The 17824-nt window shown below is 41.9% G+C and overlaps 1 protein-coding gene across 1 annotated transcript; it reads left to right on the top strand.

The window, feature by feature from the left end:
* Positions 1-3702: 3702 nt before the first annotated feature.
* Positions 3703-12352, top strand: CCDC190 (coiled-coil domain containing 190). The gene is made up of 4 exons (XM_061119794.1): positions 3703-3839; positions 5491-5696; positions 10198-10321; positions 10829-12352. Exons 2-4 carry the CDS (start codon positions 5501-5503, stop codon positions 11406-11408), a joined length of 900 nt encoding a protein of 299 aa, XP_060975777.1. The 5' UTR covers positions 3703-3839; positions 5491-5500; the 3' UTR covers positions 11409-12352.
* The last annotated feature ends 5472 nt before the right edge of the window (positions 12353-17824 follow it).

Consider the following 17824-nt stretch of genomic DNA (forward strand, 5'->3'; position numbering starts at 1 on the left):
CTATCTTCTGGCTTGAATTGTTTCTGACAGAAAGTCTGCTATAATTCTTAACTGTGTTCTTATATAATGTGTCTTTTTTCTCTCTGGTTATTTTTAAACATATTTCTTTATTACTTTTTTAGCAATTTGATTTTATATGCCTTGGGGTAGTTTTATTCATGTTTCTTCTGCTTTGAAATCATTGTGCTTCTTTGATCTGGTACTCTGCCCTGCTATTCCTAGCTGTCTTGGCCTTTCTGGATTTCTACCTCTGTCTTCTTAGGAAATCCATTGCTTGGCTGTCCCCTCTCCATGATGTGACCTGGAAATTCTTTCTAGGCAGCAAGCTGGGGCAATAATAAAGGTCCCTTGGTTTGTTTCTACTTTCTCAGGGAGCATCATCCCACTGCCTCACATCCTGTGTTAAAAATAAACCACATTATTTCATAAATTTTTTCTGATTTTTCAAATTGTTTCATATGGAAGAGTAATCTACTCCCTGTTGCTCCATCTTTGCTAGAAACTGGGACTAATGTTTATTGAACATATACTATGTACCAAACACTTTGTGTTCATTCTTTCATTAAATTCTACCAGAACCCCATGATGAAGATATTATAACCCTTCATAGCTAAGGAGAGTAGGGGATATGGCAGAATTAATGAAAAAAGTCATATAACTTATTAAATGACAGAATGATTATTTGATCTCAGATGTATTTGACTACAAAAGAATGATGCTTCCATATAATACAGAGACAGATAAGTATATGAATGTGAATAAATAACATCCATTCTGTAAAATTCATTTTAAGGAGCAATTTAAACTTCTTTTCCCTAGTAATGACATCAGGGACATGATATAGGAATTAGAGTTTTATATTTCAAATCATCATCTTTTTTATTTGTTCTTGTCCTTTAATGATATCAGAGGCAGATCCTACACTTTCCTGGCCATGTTGGTAGCAAAAAAAAAATTCCAGTCCACTTTGAAGTTCCAATCTCAAATAAAGTTCCCTTTATTTGATCCTTTAAATCCTTTAAACCCTTTTCTCAGTGGACTCCAGGGGACTTGGAGAAGGGGAACAATATAGGTCTTGTATAACTCGTACTTTTGTAGGGCTGAGGCATTGCTGGTCTTTCCTCGATCAGTCATAATCCATGTGCTCCTGCTATGCTCTGCTCTTAAGATATGTTCTTTTTGTCAACTTGAAAAATATTCACAACCTAAAAGTTGACAGTTATGTTTTATTCAATGAGAACTTTTAGGACTTCAAACCCAGGGGACAGCATCTCAAGTGAGCCTGAGAGATCTGCTCTGAGGAGGCAAGGGGAAGAACCAGGTTACACAGATGTTTTGTAACAAGGGGCAGGTGGTCTGAACATCAAAAGATTATTGCTAATTAAAGAAAACCAGATATCCCAAGGTAAGGAGTTCAGCACTTTCCTGTGTGGGGGAAGATGCGAGAGTCTGGGCTCACTGAACTCATTCCTTCTCAGCTCCCCTGGGCCAGGATCCTGTGTCCTTTCACGTCCTGAGTTCCCCCGGGATTGGCTGCGGTCTGACGGCTGTGAGATTGTAGCTATTTTTCTCCTTTCCCAGAGCCCCAAGGCCCCAAGGCCCACACTGGAGAGCTGCAATCACTGATGACTGTGACATCCTTATTTACTGATATGAGCAAAAAATCACCTTTAATGAGATTCCTGCTGTCACCACTCCACCTTGCCCTGCTCTGAGTAAAGGACTGCTGTATCTGACCTAGAGTCTTCCAAGGGCAATGCCGTGGTTTCTGCTCCCTTGCATAATCTCTATCCTCCTTCACACCAAGCAAGGAAACTGCTAGAGTCCGCTTTGACACACTCGAAGGGCCAACAGGTACTAGGGTGGGTTTGGCCACCATTCCTTTCCCAGGCTCACACACTAATGTTCATTCTTAAATTGTTTCTGCATGCCTTCCCTTTTCATCTCTTTCTCTCAAGATGACATGAAGTAACCAAGGTTTTCTAAGAATCTCTCACTATCAGCTCTGGTGGCAACAGATGGTTGGAGTGGGGGTTGACCTGTGGTCCTGCAATTCACCAAGTTTCCAGCTGGGGAAGGAGGTGTCAGTCTCTTCTTGTGTTCAGTTCAGTTCAGTCACTCAGACATGTCCAACTTTTTGCAACCCCATGGACTGCAGCACCTCAGGCCTCCCTGTCCATCACCAACTCCTGGAGTTTACTCAAACTCATGTTCATTGAGTCGATGATGCCATCCAACCATCTCTTCCTCTGTTGTCCCCTTCTCCCACCTTCAATCTTTCCCAGCATCAGGATCTTTTCAAGTGAGTCAGTTCTTTGCATCAGGTGGCCAAAGTATTGGAGTTTCAGCTTTAGCATCAGTCCTTCCAATGAATATTCAGGATTTATCTCCTTTAGGGTGAACTGGTTGGATCTCCTTACAGTCCAAGAGACTCTCAAGAGTCTTCTCCAATACCATAGTTCAAAAGCATCAATTATTTAGTGCTCAGCTTTCTTTATAGCTCAACTCTCACATCCATACATGACTACTGGAAAAACCACAGCTTTGACTAGACAGACCTTTGTTGGCAAAGTAATGTCTCTGCTTTTTAATAAGCTGTCTAGGTTAGTCATAACTTTTCTTCCAAGGAGCAAGCATCTTTTAACTTCATCTGCAGTAATTTTGGAGCCCAAAAAAATAAAATCTGTCACTATTTCCACTGTTTCCCCATCTATTTGCCATGAAGTATAGGCACAACATTTTATGAAACCCCATCTTCTGGAACCCCATTCCCATTCATTTAAATTCTGGAGGTGAGAGAATTACCTCATGGGAAGAAATGGGAAAGGCATTACCTCCTACAGAGAGAATAATAGATTTCCCTCTCCATTTTGTCAGTAATCTCCTTATAATAGCTTGTTTGCTAGGTGATGACTGTGGGTAATAGGGTCTATTTAGCTGCCTCTCAGTAAGCTCTGGGGGAATTAATAGGTCCTGGTGTTGACAGTTCTCTTTAGACTGTGGCACATTAATGCCTCTCATTTTCAGATGAAGCCTTAAGGCAACAGTAAGAATCTTAATATCAACAGTAAAACTTAATATCTTGTTCCACAATCAATAGTTCAGCTGGCCTTCTATCACAGAGTCCAATATATGATAACAAAAGTTGATTTAAGTTTCACTTTGCTTGTCTGTTGTGACAACTCTCAAAACCTTAAATAAGTACAGAGGTACATACTTGGTTAGAAGTCTGGAGAAAGTCAGTACAGAGTGTGATAATACAAAATAAACATATTACTCTCCTGCACAAAATGTGTACAATCTGACCGAAAAAAAAAAAAAAAAGGCAAAAAAAAACGAGTATCTTCTTTTAGAACCTGATCTGGTTTCCAAGAAGTAGGACTGACACTGTGAGGGAGGTGGGGAACAATACGGTCAGAGAAGAAGGACAGAGTGGAAGGGGGCGGGGAGAGAGAGAGACTCTGAGAACACAGTAAGACACTCCTTGGTTTCATTCTTGGCTCCCATGGATACTGCCGGGAAGGAGCACTGTGGGCCCATCAAGGGGAGGGCTGGAGGCTGGCAGGCTCCCTTAACTCATGGAGCTACTTCAGGCTCTGGGATTGGTGCCCGCATTCAGGCACTTAGCATTCCTGATGAGGGAGGTGGCATGGAAGAGTGCTTTCAAGTGTGTTCAACATTCTCCCCACAACCCTCTCCAAAGTTCCCACTCACCTCCCCACCTCCCCACCACCAAGCTCCTACATTTATTGAAGAAAAACAGCCTCATTTTCAAAACTCAGCCGGGCATAGCAAAAGAAGCAGGCAGCATTCTCACAGGGAGAACCCTAGATTTGTAGGTAAGTACTACTCATCGTGTTCTTTAATAAAAGTTTAGTCTATATTTTAGACTAAAACCGAGCTGTCTTAAAATTTTCCCTCCTGTGTCCTGACCTTATACTCCCTGTTAATGCTAAGCTTTTTCCTGTGTTATTATCACCAAAGCTTTATTAAGAGTAATCCATTTGTATCCTGGGCACATATTGTGCATTTAGTTCTGAGACACACATTGAGAAGGAAGCAAAGAGGAGGAAAGATGTGTCCCTGACTATTAGCGCAACACAGCCAGAGGAGGAAGATAAGCTCCTTTCAGCTACCCAGACCACTTGTTCTGGATGCCCGTACTGTTCTGTAACCAACAGATCCCACTCTCCTCACCTTTTGAAATGTTGATTGTTCAGATTTGACATGCACCGTTTGACTCCAAATGACTCAGTGGTAAAGAATCTGCCTGCCAATGCAGGAGACACAAGAGATTCAGGTTTGATCCCTGGGTCAGGAAGATCCCCTGAAATAAGGAAACGGCGACCCACCCCAGTATTCTTGCCTGGAGAATCCCATGGACAGAGGAGCCTGGCAGGTTACAGTCCATGGTGTCAGAGAGTCGGACATGACTTAGCGGCTATACAACAACATTAGACTCCAGAGTTGTAAATCTAAAAGCTCTTTGAAAGCAGGAATTGTGTCTCATTCACCACTACCCTCAGCCCTCAGCACAGCACCTGGCACATGATAGTATTACAGGCCGCATGATGGCTTACATCTGTAAAGTGTTTTTATAATTTTTACCCTAAAATTTATTCATGTACTTTTCACTTGATCTTTATAGCAACCTGATTGGGGATTATATACAAAGCCTATAATCTATCACTCTTTTATTGGCAAGGAGACTAAGGCTCAGAGAAATGACTTTGCCCTAGATACTTCCATGTCACTCTGGAAAATCATGTTACTGTAGGGCTGATAAATGAAATATTATCTGCCATATCAGTAAACAAAGATTGCCACAGTTATCAGAAATTGCAGTCACCAACACTAGTGAGCTGGTCAGCCCTGAGGGAACTGAGGAAGGAAAAAATATCTGCTATCTAGCAGCTATCAGATTGCAGTCACTCCACAGAGTGAGCCCTAGGGAAACTCAGAACATGAAAACACAGGATACTAGCCCCAGATAGCTGAGGTGCATAGTAAAGGAATGATTTCAGTGAGTCCAGAGTCTTGAATCTTCCCATACAAAGAAAAGCACTAAATTCTTTAACTTGAGATATCTGGTTTTCTTTTGTTAACAGTCATCTTTTGTTCCCACCACCTGCCCTTTGTTGCAAACTCCTATATACCCTAACTATATATTAGGATATATGTATATGTATATGTATATATCACCTCCTCTTCAAAGCAGTTTTCTCAGGGTTACTTGAAATCCTGCCTCCCAGGCTTGAAGTTCTAAAAATTCCCACTGAATAAAACATAACTCTCAGCTTTAATGCTGTGAATAATTTTTTAGTTGACAGGGAAAAGTTTTCTAATAGTGTACCTTAATCTGACTAGGCAGCTATGTATTCAGAAATACTCAAGATTCAAACACTGATCTTCCAGTTAAAAGCCAGGGTCCGGGTCCCCACTTTGCTTTATCAGGTCTGACACAGTGCCTGAGAGAATTTTGTTCTATAGCCTCTAGATCATGAAGAGAATGGAGAGCCATATGGTCAGGGGACCCCTGCATAAGCACTTCGATCTGGAGAGGAAAAGCGCGAAGCAGGCTGAAGCCAGACTCAGCCAAAGCCTGCAGAGACTAGAGGACATCTGCCTGTATCACGTGAAGTCCCTGACCAGGGAGCAGAGACAGCTCCAGAAAGAACTGCAGAGGCTGCAGCAAGGTACGGCTTCGGGGACCGCCAGGCAGAGCAGGCCAGCTGGCCATCACTTCGCTGAGGCCAGAGTGGTACCCGCTACTGGGTGATGAGGGCCCTTTCAGGGACTGGACACTCAGTAAGAGAACTCTTGATCTCAGCTTGGATTTTAGGCTGCCCACCTTTCTCTCCCTCAATGATACAGCTCCCTGGAGCCGTGCACATGCAAACCTTCTTGAGCTAACCCTTCTCAGGCTCCCAGTCTTTCAAATGAGCTCTCTCTGGCTTAAAGCTTTGGTGTTCTACTTTCTTATATCTGGGTTGATTTGGTTTCACTTCTTTTCTATGCCTGGTCAGCAAACATTCACTGAATAACTATTAATGTGCAAGTCATCTTATGAAAAGGAAGTAAAAAAAAAAAATTCCCTGGGATTAGTGACCGGAGAGCAGTGTGTAACAATGGCTGACCTCTGCTAGGGCTGAGCAAAGAGCACTTGGCTATTTTCAACACACCAGTCTGACAGTCGGGTCTTCCTTTCTTCTGCAGAAAGTGAATTTCTCAACTTATCCTTCTTGTACTCCAAAGTGTATTGACACTGGAACTTGCAGATTTTGCTTAGATAAGAAAATTTTGCAAACGCAATTGCTGTGTATTGGTACTATGATTTCATTGTCTTCTTAAGCCAAAGAGCAAGTATTTCTGTCATTTCCCCAAAGAGCTGTCTTTACCCAGAAGCTGCGAGTTCACACTCTTTATAATAATTCACTCCCATAAAACCTTCTGTTGCCAATGAATAATCCTTTCCAAATGTACACATTACTTAGAAGACTATCCAATGAACATAGACTATACAGTTTAGTAATTATAACAAGACTAACGCTACTAACCTCAAACGTCAATTTCTAGTTAGTAAGCTATTGATCTTCACAGAAGGAAGGGCTGCACAATGGAATCCAGAATCTCAGATCTTCCAAAGCTGTCCACACCATTCAGTAAAAAAAAGTAAGGAAATAAAACTGCCTGCTCAGTGATTGCATCTTTGTCCATTAAACTGTGGTGGCTGAGAATACAGACTTTGGACCCAGACTGTCAGGGTTGAAATCCTGACTCTATCACTTACCAGCAGTGAGGCCTTGAGCAGCTTACTGGACCTGCCTCTGCCTCAGTTTTCTCCAACATAAAATGTAATTGATGTTTCTTACCTCATGGAGGCATTTGAGGATTCAGTGAGCATTTGAAACAATGCCTAAATACAAAATAAGTGCCATGTAACTGTTTGCTGTTATCAGTCAATCAGTAAAAGATTGTTACAGGATTAAACACTTCTACAGTTTTGTTGAAGGTTGCCATAGTTATACAATTTATAGAAACTATTTTCATTTTTCCCATAGTAAAATAATCATATTTTAATATACAGCATAGAATGGATCTATCTATCTCAGCTCTTCAAACTATAATCCCTTCTTACTTAAGGCAGGGGCAGGAGCCCTGAAAATGATGTAGCATGTTCTACAGGAAAGTCAGTTATCACAATTCAATGTAAAATCATTTAGGTCTCCACAGCTAATATATGGACACAAGGGCCAAGAGTAATATCCAGAGGTCTAGCCTACGATTTATTTCTAGCCTCCAGCTTTGGGTTTTAAAGAGGAGTAAGTGAGCAACTAACTGAACTTCTCTAGTTTCAACTTCCCTGTCTGTAACAAATAGTTAAACCAAACAAGAAGGAGAGCTCACAGAAGGGAAAAGAGTCTTAGAAGCCGTTTGGCTGAATCCCACTTCATTTCCCAAAAAGGATCCTGCAGACCAGATACCTATTCTCAAAGTGGTGTTCAAAAGATCGTGTTTGAGAGGTGGCTGTCTTTGGTGACTAGAGAGATTGCCTGACAGACGAGGGGTATGAAAAGAGTCTAGGCAGAAGGCAGAAAGCTTTGATTCAGGGGTCTCTGTCTCTATGTACTTTAGAAAGTCACATCCTCTCTGTGCCTCAGACTCCTTGACAGTAAGACTAGAGAAGAAGGAAGAAAACAATATGAATTAAGTCTCGGTATTTATCAGGCACTGTATTAGGCAATACATTCCCATGATTCACTTAATGACCTTGTTACTGAGTTTCAACTAGATGCTAGTTGGTGGATTGCTTCAAATACATATTCCCAGTCCTCATCTAGAGAGATTTGCATCAGTAGATTAGGAATCAGGCTCAAAGTCCACATTTTTAACTGAGTTGACACGAAGGCAGATTACTCTGGGACAGGTGATTCATGGGCCAAACTTTACAAAACACACAGCAACTCCAATAGAGGCAAGAATACAAATATGAAAAGCATAGTCTGTGCCCTCAAGATGCTCACATTTGGACTAGAAGGTAACTGTGCTCACAAAAAATTATAACAGAAAATGCTAATTGCTAAATTCATTGTTTACAAAGTAGAACAGAAGCGTGGGAAGGTTCCCATGTCTAGCAAAGGGGCTCAGGCGAGATGTCCCAACAGAGGCAGGGTATGAACAGAATCTTAGAGGAGTAAGAGAATGAAGATGAGTGGAGGAGGGGTGGTGGGTGGTTTGTCATGAGAACACATGGAATGTTTCTACACCCGGTAAGAACAGTATGTACAAACGTGCATATATGAGAATGACTTGCTACAAGTTGCTCAGTCCTGGAGGGGTGTAAGGGGTGATAAGAAGGGGCAGGTGTAAGATTTAGAGGCAAAGCAGAGCAGGCAGGGTCTCCAATCATGAGTAGCTTCACAGATCTTGCAAAAGAGTTTAGATTTCACCCTATGGGGTTTGAAAATGGGGAGATTACATCTCCAAATGAGATAAGGATCACTCTGGCAGTAAACTTTAAGGTAGATAGAAGGAACTTTAAGACCAGATAGAAGGATTCCAGAGTTCAGACCAGGGTTTAAAGGCCTAAACTAGGGCATTATTCAGGTAGGGAAAAAATGAGTATATAAAGATATTTGGAAAGTGAGATTGCATCTTAAGGGGGCCGGCATTTTGAGATATTTAGGGTACAGAATTGTCAGAGCTTTATGATTAATTATATGTCCAGGGTGAAGAAAACCAGAGTGAAGAATATACTCCCTGGCACAAAGTAGGCACCCAAACATCCCTGTTAAATTGGATAACTAGATGGGGACACACACACACAGACACACACACTCAAGACAATAGAAGAGAGACCCTAAAAGGACTATCTCTTGCCTTGACTACCCCACCAAGAAGTTATTAGATGAAAGAATACTAGGAGTTTAATATAAATTAGAGGCCCTTTATCTGGTCATATTTCCTTTGCCTGGTGCCTACCAACCCCAGTGTCGGTTTAGGGAACTCACTTTGCTTACAGCAAACGAGTACAAGACTTTCAACTCCAAGTGACCAGCTCTTGAGATGTCTTGAAAACAAACCAGGTCCCCTACAGCAGCTATGACCACAAGATTCTGAAACATTAAGTCAAAGAGAGAAAAACCCACTTACTCACGGCCAGAAGGTGCAGCTCTTGGCGCAGGTGGGTAGGAGGTCACACAATCAAGGTGGATGTAACAACAGGACCCCGGCTCTAAGTATAGCTCACACCCAGGCATTTTGTTTTGAGAACATCATGCTTGCCAAGTAAAACATTCAGACAAAACCTCCACGGTCCCAGCCAGTTTAAACCTCTGACCTCAGTGTTTCTGAATCCTCTATAACATACTCTAGGTAAACACTGGAGAGCTGCCTTAGGTTTTTCTGTTTCCATCCCTCAGGCCAGATCAGCCGAGTGTGTAATGTGATCCAGCGGTCTTCACACACGGTTTCTCTGCCCAGAGAACCAGGTTCTGGCATTCTTTTCCTTCTTCTCTTACTGTGTTAGTTTTTAGGGCTACCCTACCAAGTTGCCATTAACTAGCTGGCGTAAACAACAGGCATGTCTTCTCAGAGTTCTGGAGGTCTACAGTCCAAAATTAGGGTCCTGGCAGAGTGGTGCCTTTGAAAGTTGGAAAAGAAGGCTCTGTTCCAGGCCTCTCTCTTTGGTTTGTATGTGGCCATCTTCCCCTGTGTCTCTTCCCTTCCCCTTCCCTCAATCTGTGTCTCTATATCCTAATTTCTCCTTATTATAATGACACCAGTCATAATGGTCAACAGCTCACCTTAATGGCCTCATCTTAACTTAATTATCTCTGTAAAGGCCCTGTCTCCAAATAAGGTTTCATTCTGAGGTGCTGGGCATTCGGGCTTCTACATATGACATTTGGGAAGGATACAGTTCAACTTGTGTATGTGTGTGCTAAGTCGCTTCAGCCATGCCCGACTCTTTGCGACCCTATGGACTGTAGCCCGCCAGGCTCCTCTGTCCATGGGGTTCTCCAGGCAGGAATACAGGAGTGGGTTGCCATGCCTTTCTCCAGGGAATCTTCCTGAACCAGGGATCAAATCTGTGTGTCTTGTGTCTCCTGCATTGGCAGGCAAGTTCTTTACCACTAGCGCCACCTGGGAAACCCACATTTCAACTCATAGCACCTATTAATTAACTCAAAGCAGATATCATCAAGAAAAAGCTCTGCTCTTACTTTGGGAATGGAAGTCAGAAGAGACCAGAAAATGTTCTCACGCTCTCATCACAGGGAGGACAGAAGCACAGAGTTCTGCAGGCTAACAAAGCTAGGTAAGAAGATGCTTACTGAACTAATGCATATGCCATTGAGTCCTTCTTTCCTGACCTCTTTAAATCATCCTCCCCCTGAGAAAGTGCTGTCCTTTCCTTCTTAAGAAAAATGTTGCATTTAAAACAGATAACCAACAAAGACCTCCTGTATAGCACAGGGAACTCTGCTCAATGTTATGTGGCAGGCTGGAAGGGAGTGGAGTTTGGGGGAGACTGGATACATGTGTATGTATGGCTGAGCGGCTTTGTTGAGCACCTGAAGCCATCACAACATTGTTAAATGGCTATACTCCAATCTCCAGTATAAAAATAAAAAGTTTACAAGAAAAAAAAATCATTTCCCCACATTGTTACCATCCATTCTCACCCTTCATCCTCTGTTCACCCACGTTATTACCTCAGTTAATATTACACAAAAAGGAGCCAGGGTCTAATAATTTGAAAATGATAAATATTAGCTCTTCATCAGTTTTGAGAGAATGTTTTTCTTCTTATCTTCTTTCCCAGCACACTGACAACAAATACGACTCAAGAAATATCCAAAACCAAGTCCCAGATGCCTCCTTTCCATCACATTGGTCCCAAGGACCCCATGAAAAGCAAAAGGCAGTCACTGTCTCAAAATAACAGAACTTCCCACTTCATAGAAGAGAAGCTGCAAGCCCAAGAGAAAGATTCTATAAACCCACCAAAAGGAAAAGGCTCCAACGAGAGCATCTCTCTTCTCTGTCAAAATCAAGACGTCTCCACCCGCACTGTAGACGGAGGCCCCAGTTCCAGCCCAGCTGGTGGTAGTGAACCGGCACATGGTGATGAGACCAGATCAAATGATGCCAACGCAAGGCCAGACCACACCACTGCGAAGCAAATCCCCCTGGATCCCGTGGGAGGTGGAGGAGACTTCAAAGATAAGCCCCAAACATCAACCTACTTGGAGTTGTTTGAAAAGGCCAGAAAAGCTCACTACCTCCGGCACCGGATCCCCCCTGAGTCTGAGAGATTGCTCAGCATTGGGGAGATCTTCGGGCACAAGGAATCCTCACAGTCCAGAGCAGAAAAGGGATGTGAGAACAGGGTGAACACCTAAGTTACTTCATCTTTAATCATCCCCTATATCCACACAGTAACATGAGTCATAATCACTTTAGCAACTGTAGCAAACAATACAAATATATAGATATAGATTTTGTTTTAAACCTTAGTCTTTTTTCCCTTTTATGGGAGTATCATGTTTCACTAAATGAGCAATGCTAGGATGAAAAATGGAGAGATGAATCTTCTGAAGCCATTTAAAGCAATATGCGCATATTGCTAACGTTACCAAAAATATGAGTCTACATGGATGCCTAGACTTTTCCTGAAAGGTGAAATATTAAGGGTCCTGCTTACATTTGCCACCCTTTTCTTATAGGAGGTTCTTGCGGTGCCACCTGCTGGCAAAACGATGTGGCTCTTCTGTTTTAGTTTCACATGTAAAGGTAAGGATAGGAGCTCAATTGAAAATATGTACATAATACAGTCTATAAATCAAACTTTCTCCCCCACACAGTTCTGTGTTCTTTTTTGAAGCACTTTCCTTACTTCTTTTATATCCAAATAGTTCCATTTTGGTTTTCTCATTCCCACTTTCAACCTGCTCTTATCAACCCTTTTGGATCCTAATAAAAAAAAATAATAAACAACTTATAAGAAATGTGCCCCCTCTAACATTTTCTTCCAAGTAGCAAAACAATGGGGGAAGGCAGGGCTGGAGCAACAGAACTGACTGATGAATACCTGGTTTATTTACACCGATCATGACTGGGCTGCCAGGGCTAGGAACACCAGACGTGGAGAACCTCCTGTGCAAACTTCCAAGCCCTTTATTGTGTTCTTTCTCCTTGTCTATCTCCATTACAAGCACCCTCCACAGGGGTGGAGTTCTCAAAGTGATTTATCCCGCTTCTGAAAGGCTCTTTTCTCTGTGCTGACCATAACTTCAGGACAGGGCCATTACCAAGGCAGCAAGGACTTAGCCAGAGCCCAGCCCTCTCCGCCACCCCTGTTCCAAGTAAACCTCAGTCTCATGACTTTGAGAAATAAGCATTTTGCATGTTCCTCCTTGTTGCCCTGCTTGTATATCTTCATATATCTGATGGACCTAGATCTGCTGGTAGATCTACCTCCAAAATTTTTTACATTCTATTTCAATTTAGATTTCATGAATTGCAACAAAATTGTGCAATTACAAATCTGCCTAGTTGCTTCGGTCGTATCCAACTCTTTGCAACCCCATGGACTGCAGCCCCTTAGGCTCCTCCGTCCATTTCCTGGGATTTCCCAGGAAAGAATACTGGAGTGGGTTGCCTTTTCCTTCTCCAAGGGATTTTTTCCTTACCCAGGGATCAAACCCACATCTTCTTCGTCTCCTGTATTGTAGGTGGACTGTTTACCACTAGCACCACCAAATCTTCTACATACATTGATTTTATTCTTATCATTTCACCGGCCTGATATATTCTCCTTCTTCAGAATGAAGGATACAATACTTTTATTGATAAAACTCAACACAACCACAGGGAAGCAGCTGCAGAGGACCTTGTTGTCTAACCCATTAAATTCCATGAAAGTGAAAGTGAGGTCGCTCCCTCGTGTCGGACTCTTTGCAACCCCATGGACAGTAGCCTGCACCAGGCTCCTCCGTCCATGGGATTTTCTAGGCAAGAGTACTGGAGTGGGTTGCCATTTCCTTCTCCAGGGAATCTTCCTGACCCAGGAATCGAACCCAGGTCTCCTGCATTGCAGGCAGATGCTTTACTGCCTGAGCCACCAGGGAAGTCAGCGTAAATCCTTAATCTTTTCAAACCATTCTGAGCCCCAGGATGGCTCTCACCCAATCAGCTTAAAGTTGTTCATTCATTCATACCAGAAGGAGGTCTCACCTAGTGATAGATGGGCTCCCAAAAGACATCTGAAAATATCTAGAGATACTTTGGGGGTTGTCACAATCCAAATGAGGGGGTGTTCAAAGACCCCAACCTACATACCGCTGCATTAAATCTTTGTAAAACCCTCTCAGGTAGGAAGTCAATGAGGTAATTTCTCCCATTTTACAGACAAAAAAAAACTGAGGCTCACAATAACTAAAGTGACTGTCTCTATACCTGAATGTGCATGAGGAACAAAGGCCAGAATGCTGCTCTCCTGTACTATCCTTCTCTCTCAAAGAGAAGGGAGCATAAACACAGCGCCCAAAGGCTTATGCCCTCATTTTCAGCTGCAAAATACGCTTCAAACCTGTGAAGTACAATGTTTAACAATAAAAATTAGAAAGAGGTGGTAAAAAGAAAATTCATGCTTCCATTTTAAGGGAACATGACATTTTTTTTTTAACATACATTCATTTATTCAGAGATGTACTGAGGAAAGATAATGTCTTCTCCCTTTACTCCCCCATGAGGAAGTCTATCTGCTGCTGCTAAGTCACTTCGATCGTCTCCAGCTCTTCTGTGACCCCAAGGACTATATAGCCTGTCAGGATTTTCTGTCCATGGGATTCTCCAGGCAAGAATACTGGAGTGGGTTGCCATGCCCTCCTCCAGGAGATCTTCCCAACCCAGGGGTCGAACCTGAGTCTTATGTCTCCTGCATTGACTGTCAGGCTGTTTGCAACTAGCACCACCTGGGAAGCCCAAGGAAGTCTAAAAATGGTTTATAAAGTGGGCTTTCACATCGTTACCTGAATCCATCCAGTGGAGAGGGAATTCACTTTTCGCCTGGGAGCTGAGGCATCCAAGAACTCTCAGAGGTGGTGTCTCAGCCTCTCATCCAGGGTCCCAAGGTTCTGAAGGCAGCTGATGGGGAGGGACTCTGAAGGTTCCCACGATCCTCAGTGTGGGGAACAATAGGGTAAGTTGCACCAGTGACACTGGAGGGACTAGCTCCTCTGAAGGAGAGACAGCCCTGAAGGCAAAGCCCAGGGAGTCATATTTGAGAGAGTTTTGCCTTGGCACCAAAAGCACTAGGGCAGTGGAAGCCGAGGTCCAGTCTAAACGGAAGCCAACAACCCTGCCTCACCAACAACAGCCAGCACAGCAAGGAACCACTGCCCTAAAGAGGGGAGTCCCAGACGTGTGGACTGTTGCCGGAGCAAACGCTTTCCCTCACCCCATCCTCATGGGGCAGAATTGAGAGAGGGGAGCCTGAGGCAAGCTGCAATAGAGCAGGAGCTCCACAGGGGTAGAGAAGGAAGGCTTTAGACCACGCAGAGGTTATAAATAATAATACCTGAATGTGGTGGAAAGTGTATCTACCAGAGGAATCGGGTGGAGAGGGAGGTGGGAGGGGGGATCGGGATGGGGAATACGTGTAACTCTATGGCTGATTCATATCAATGTATGACAAAACCCACTGAAATGTTGTGAAGTAATTAGCCTCCAACTAATAAAAAAAAAAAAAAAACTGAAAGGACTGGATGTAATTGGAGCAGACTGAGATGGTATTAAACAAAGTTGGTAGCAGTTACTGGGAGAAAAATAGTACCCACCCCATGTTTTATCCCTCACCAGGTTGAGAGTTCTCAGTTTTATCTGCATGGAGAGGCATTGCCCCAAGAAACATTTACAGTAAGCTCTTACGCACAAACTTTGAAGTTGCAAGCTTTCAAAGATGTAGGTGTGAATGTGCATCTCATTCCAGCAAGGAACCAGAACCTCTGCCATCAGCGTCAGGCAGGAGTGATATTACGGCTTGCCCTCCATCTCCTATTGCTGACGATCCTTCAGCTCTACCATCTCCCACCTCTTCATCCTCCTCCAATCAGTAACTGTACTACTGCACTTTTCAGGGTATCGGGATGTAATACTAAAAATGTTTGTTTTGTGTGTGTGTGTGTGTTTATATATTATTTCTGTGAAAAGCATTATAAGCCTATTACAGGATAGCACTATATAGCTGATGTATTATATGGGTACCTAGGCTAACTCTGTTAGGCTTACGAATAAATTGGACTTACAAATGTGCTCTCAGAATGGGACTCATTCACGTGTAGGGGACTTACTCTACTAGAGTCCCACCTCAGAGATATATCAGTTTTGGTTTCAAGCTACCACAATAAATCAAATATCAAAATAAAGTGAGTCACATACATTTTTTGGTTTCCTAGTACATATAAAAGTTACATTTATACTATTTACAGTCTATTAAGAGAATCCCATGGACAGAGGAGCCTGGTGGGCTACAGTCCATGGAGTCGCAAACAGTCAGACGCAACTGAGCAACTTCATTTTCATGTTCAAGAGTACAATAGCATTCTGTCTTTAAAACAGTACATGCCTTAATCTTAAAATATTTTATTGCTAAAAAATATCAAGATTATTGCAATAGCAATGTCAAAGATCACTGATAACAGACTACCATAACCAGTACAATAATAATGGAAAAGTTTGAAATATTATGAGAGTTGACAACATTTGTCACAGACAGGAAGTAAGCAAATGACTTGCTCAACGCAAGGTTGACACAAACTTCAGTTTGTACAAGTGCAATGTCTGTAAAGCACGGTACAATGAAGCGCAATAAAATGAGGCAGTATCTATACAAGGAACACAGGCATTCATCACATGGTCCTCATCTCAAATGTGGTTTGAGATACTGCCCACTTGAGATTTATAGAAGGAAAGATTTTACCTAATTATATGTGATATGAACTATACCCCAGTTTTCCCAGCTTCCCACCATTTGTTGTCCATGTGTTGCTTCTCTGTGTCCTAATAATAGGCATTAATCAATTAGAAACTGTAGATGATTGTTTGAAGTGTTCAATTAGGGCAATTACTTTGAAGTGTTCAAGCTTAATTCCATTAAAAAGGTACCATGAAACTGATAATAAAGAAACATTTTTGGTAAAAGAAATCTACATAATAAATATACACAGACTTCAAACAATTTAATACATGTTGTTTGGAGTCAGAACCAATACCGGCATGAACTTGCTCAACTCAAAATTATTAGTAGTAAAATATTATTCCAAAAGTTTGTGATAAGGAGAAAATGTATGCAAACTATATAAGTAAAAGTCACTCACTCATGTCCGACTCTTTGCAACCCCATGGACTGTAGCCTGTCAGGCTCCTTTGTCCATGGGATTCTCCAGGCAAGAACAGTGGAGTGGGTTGCCATTGCCTTCTCTGGGGATCTTCCTGACCCAGGGATCAAACCCAGGTCTCCCACATTGCAGGTGGATTCTTAACCATCTGAGCCCCCAGGGAAGCCTATTTAATTATGCAATTCATGACTGGGAGATTTTTGAACACTTTTGCTCAGGACTATTTGTTCATATCAAGGCAAAAGGAATGAGACAAAGGTCATGGACAATGTGTTCAAAAGCAAAGCCCAAAACCTAGAACTGCCAAACTGACTAAATGTCTTACAGTGGTGGGGAGAGCAGCAGAAGCGGACAAATATGTGCCTGCAGAGCCATCGTTGAGTCCTCAGCCTAGTTCCTTCTTAGCTTGAGCTCCAGCAAACAGGATAGCATAAACAGAATGATTAATGATTCCAATAATTATTTTAATATTTTTGCATAGATAATTTTTTCTAATTGAAGTATAGTTAATGTATAGTGTTATGCTAGTTTGAATTTGCAACAAAGTGATTCATTTATACACACACACACATATATTTATACATACATATGTTCTTTTTCAGATTCTTTGTCATCATAGATTACAAGAGATTGAGTATACTTCTCTGTGCTACAGAGTAGGTCTTTGTTATTTACCTATTTTATTTATAGTAGTAAGTTTATATTAATTCCAAACTCCTATTTTATCCCCCACTTTTCCCTTTGGTAATCATAAATTTGTTTTCTATGTGAATCTATTTCTAGTTTGTATTGGGTTGGCCAAAAAATTCGTTCGTTTTCTTGTACAATGGTACTGAAAACCCCAAACAAACTTTTTGGCCAACCCAATAAACAAGTTCCTTTGTATCATTTTACCTTTAGATTCCACAAAACAAATGATATCATATGATATTTGTCTTTCTCTGACTTATTTCACTTAGTATGATAATCTCTAGGCCCATCTGTGTTGCTGCAAGTGGCATTATTTCATTCTTTTCTTTTCTTTAAAATTGTTGAATTGAAGGATAATTGCTTTACAGAATTTTGTGATTTTCTGTCATACATCAATAAGAATCAGCCATAGGTACACAAATGTCCCCTCCCTCCCATCTCCCTCCCCCCTCACCCTTCAGCCTGTCACAGAGCCCCTATTTGTGCTCCCTGAGTAAATTCCCATTGGTTATGTAGTTTACATATGGAAACTACTCAAAAACTGTGTGAGTTTGTACCCTCTAAAGAAAAGGAGGGAAACCCTTTAAGAAAAATATCATTCCTATATGAATGTTTATACATATTTTATAAACGTCTATTGGATCTTTTATTTAATAATACTAAAATAATATGATCCTGCAATTCCACTCCTGGGCATATATCCAGAGAAAATGCTACTTCAAAAAGAT

Source organism: Dama dama, chromosome 20, assembly GCF_033118175.1.
Source record: "Dama dama isolate Ldn47 chromosome 20, ASM3311817v1, whole genome shotgun sequence".
Taxonomy (NCBI): Eukaryota; Metazoa; Chordata; class Mammalia; order Artiodactyla; family Cervidae; genus Dama; species Dama dama.

Bases quoted from the DNA above. Each gene is read 5' to 3' on its own strand.
- CCDC190 (XM_061119794.1), top strand. From the start codon at position 5,501: ATGAAGAGAATGGAGAGCCATATGGTCAGGGGACCCCTGCATAAGCAC. The intron at 5,697-10,197 runs GTACGGCTTCGG...AACTCAAAGCAG, and splicing joins ACTGCAGAGGCTGCAGCAAG to ATATCATCAAGAAAAAGCTC. The intron at 10,322-10,828 runs GTAAGAAGATGC...CTTCTTTCCCAG, and splicing joins CTGCAGGCTAACAAAGCTAG to CACACTGACAACAAATACGA.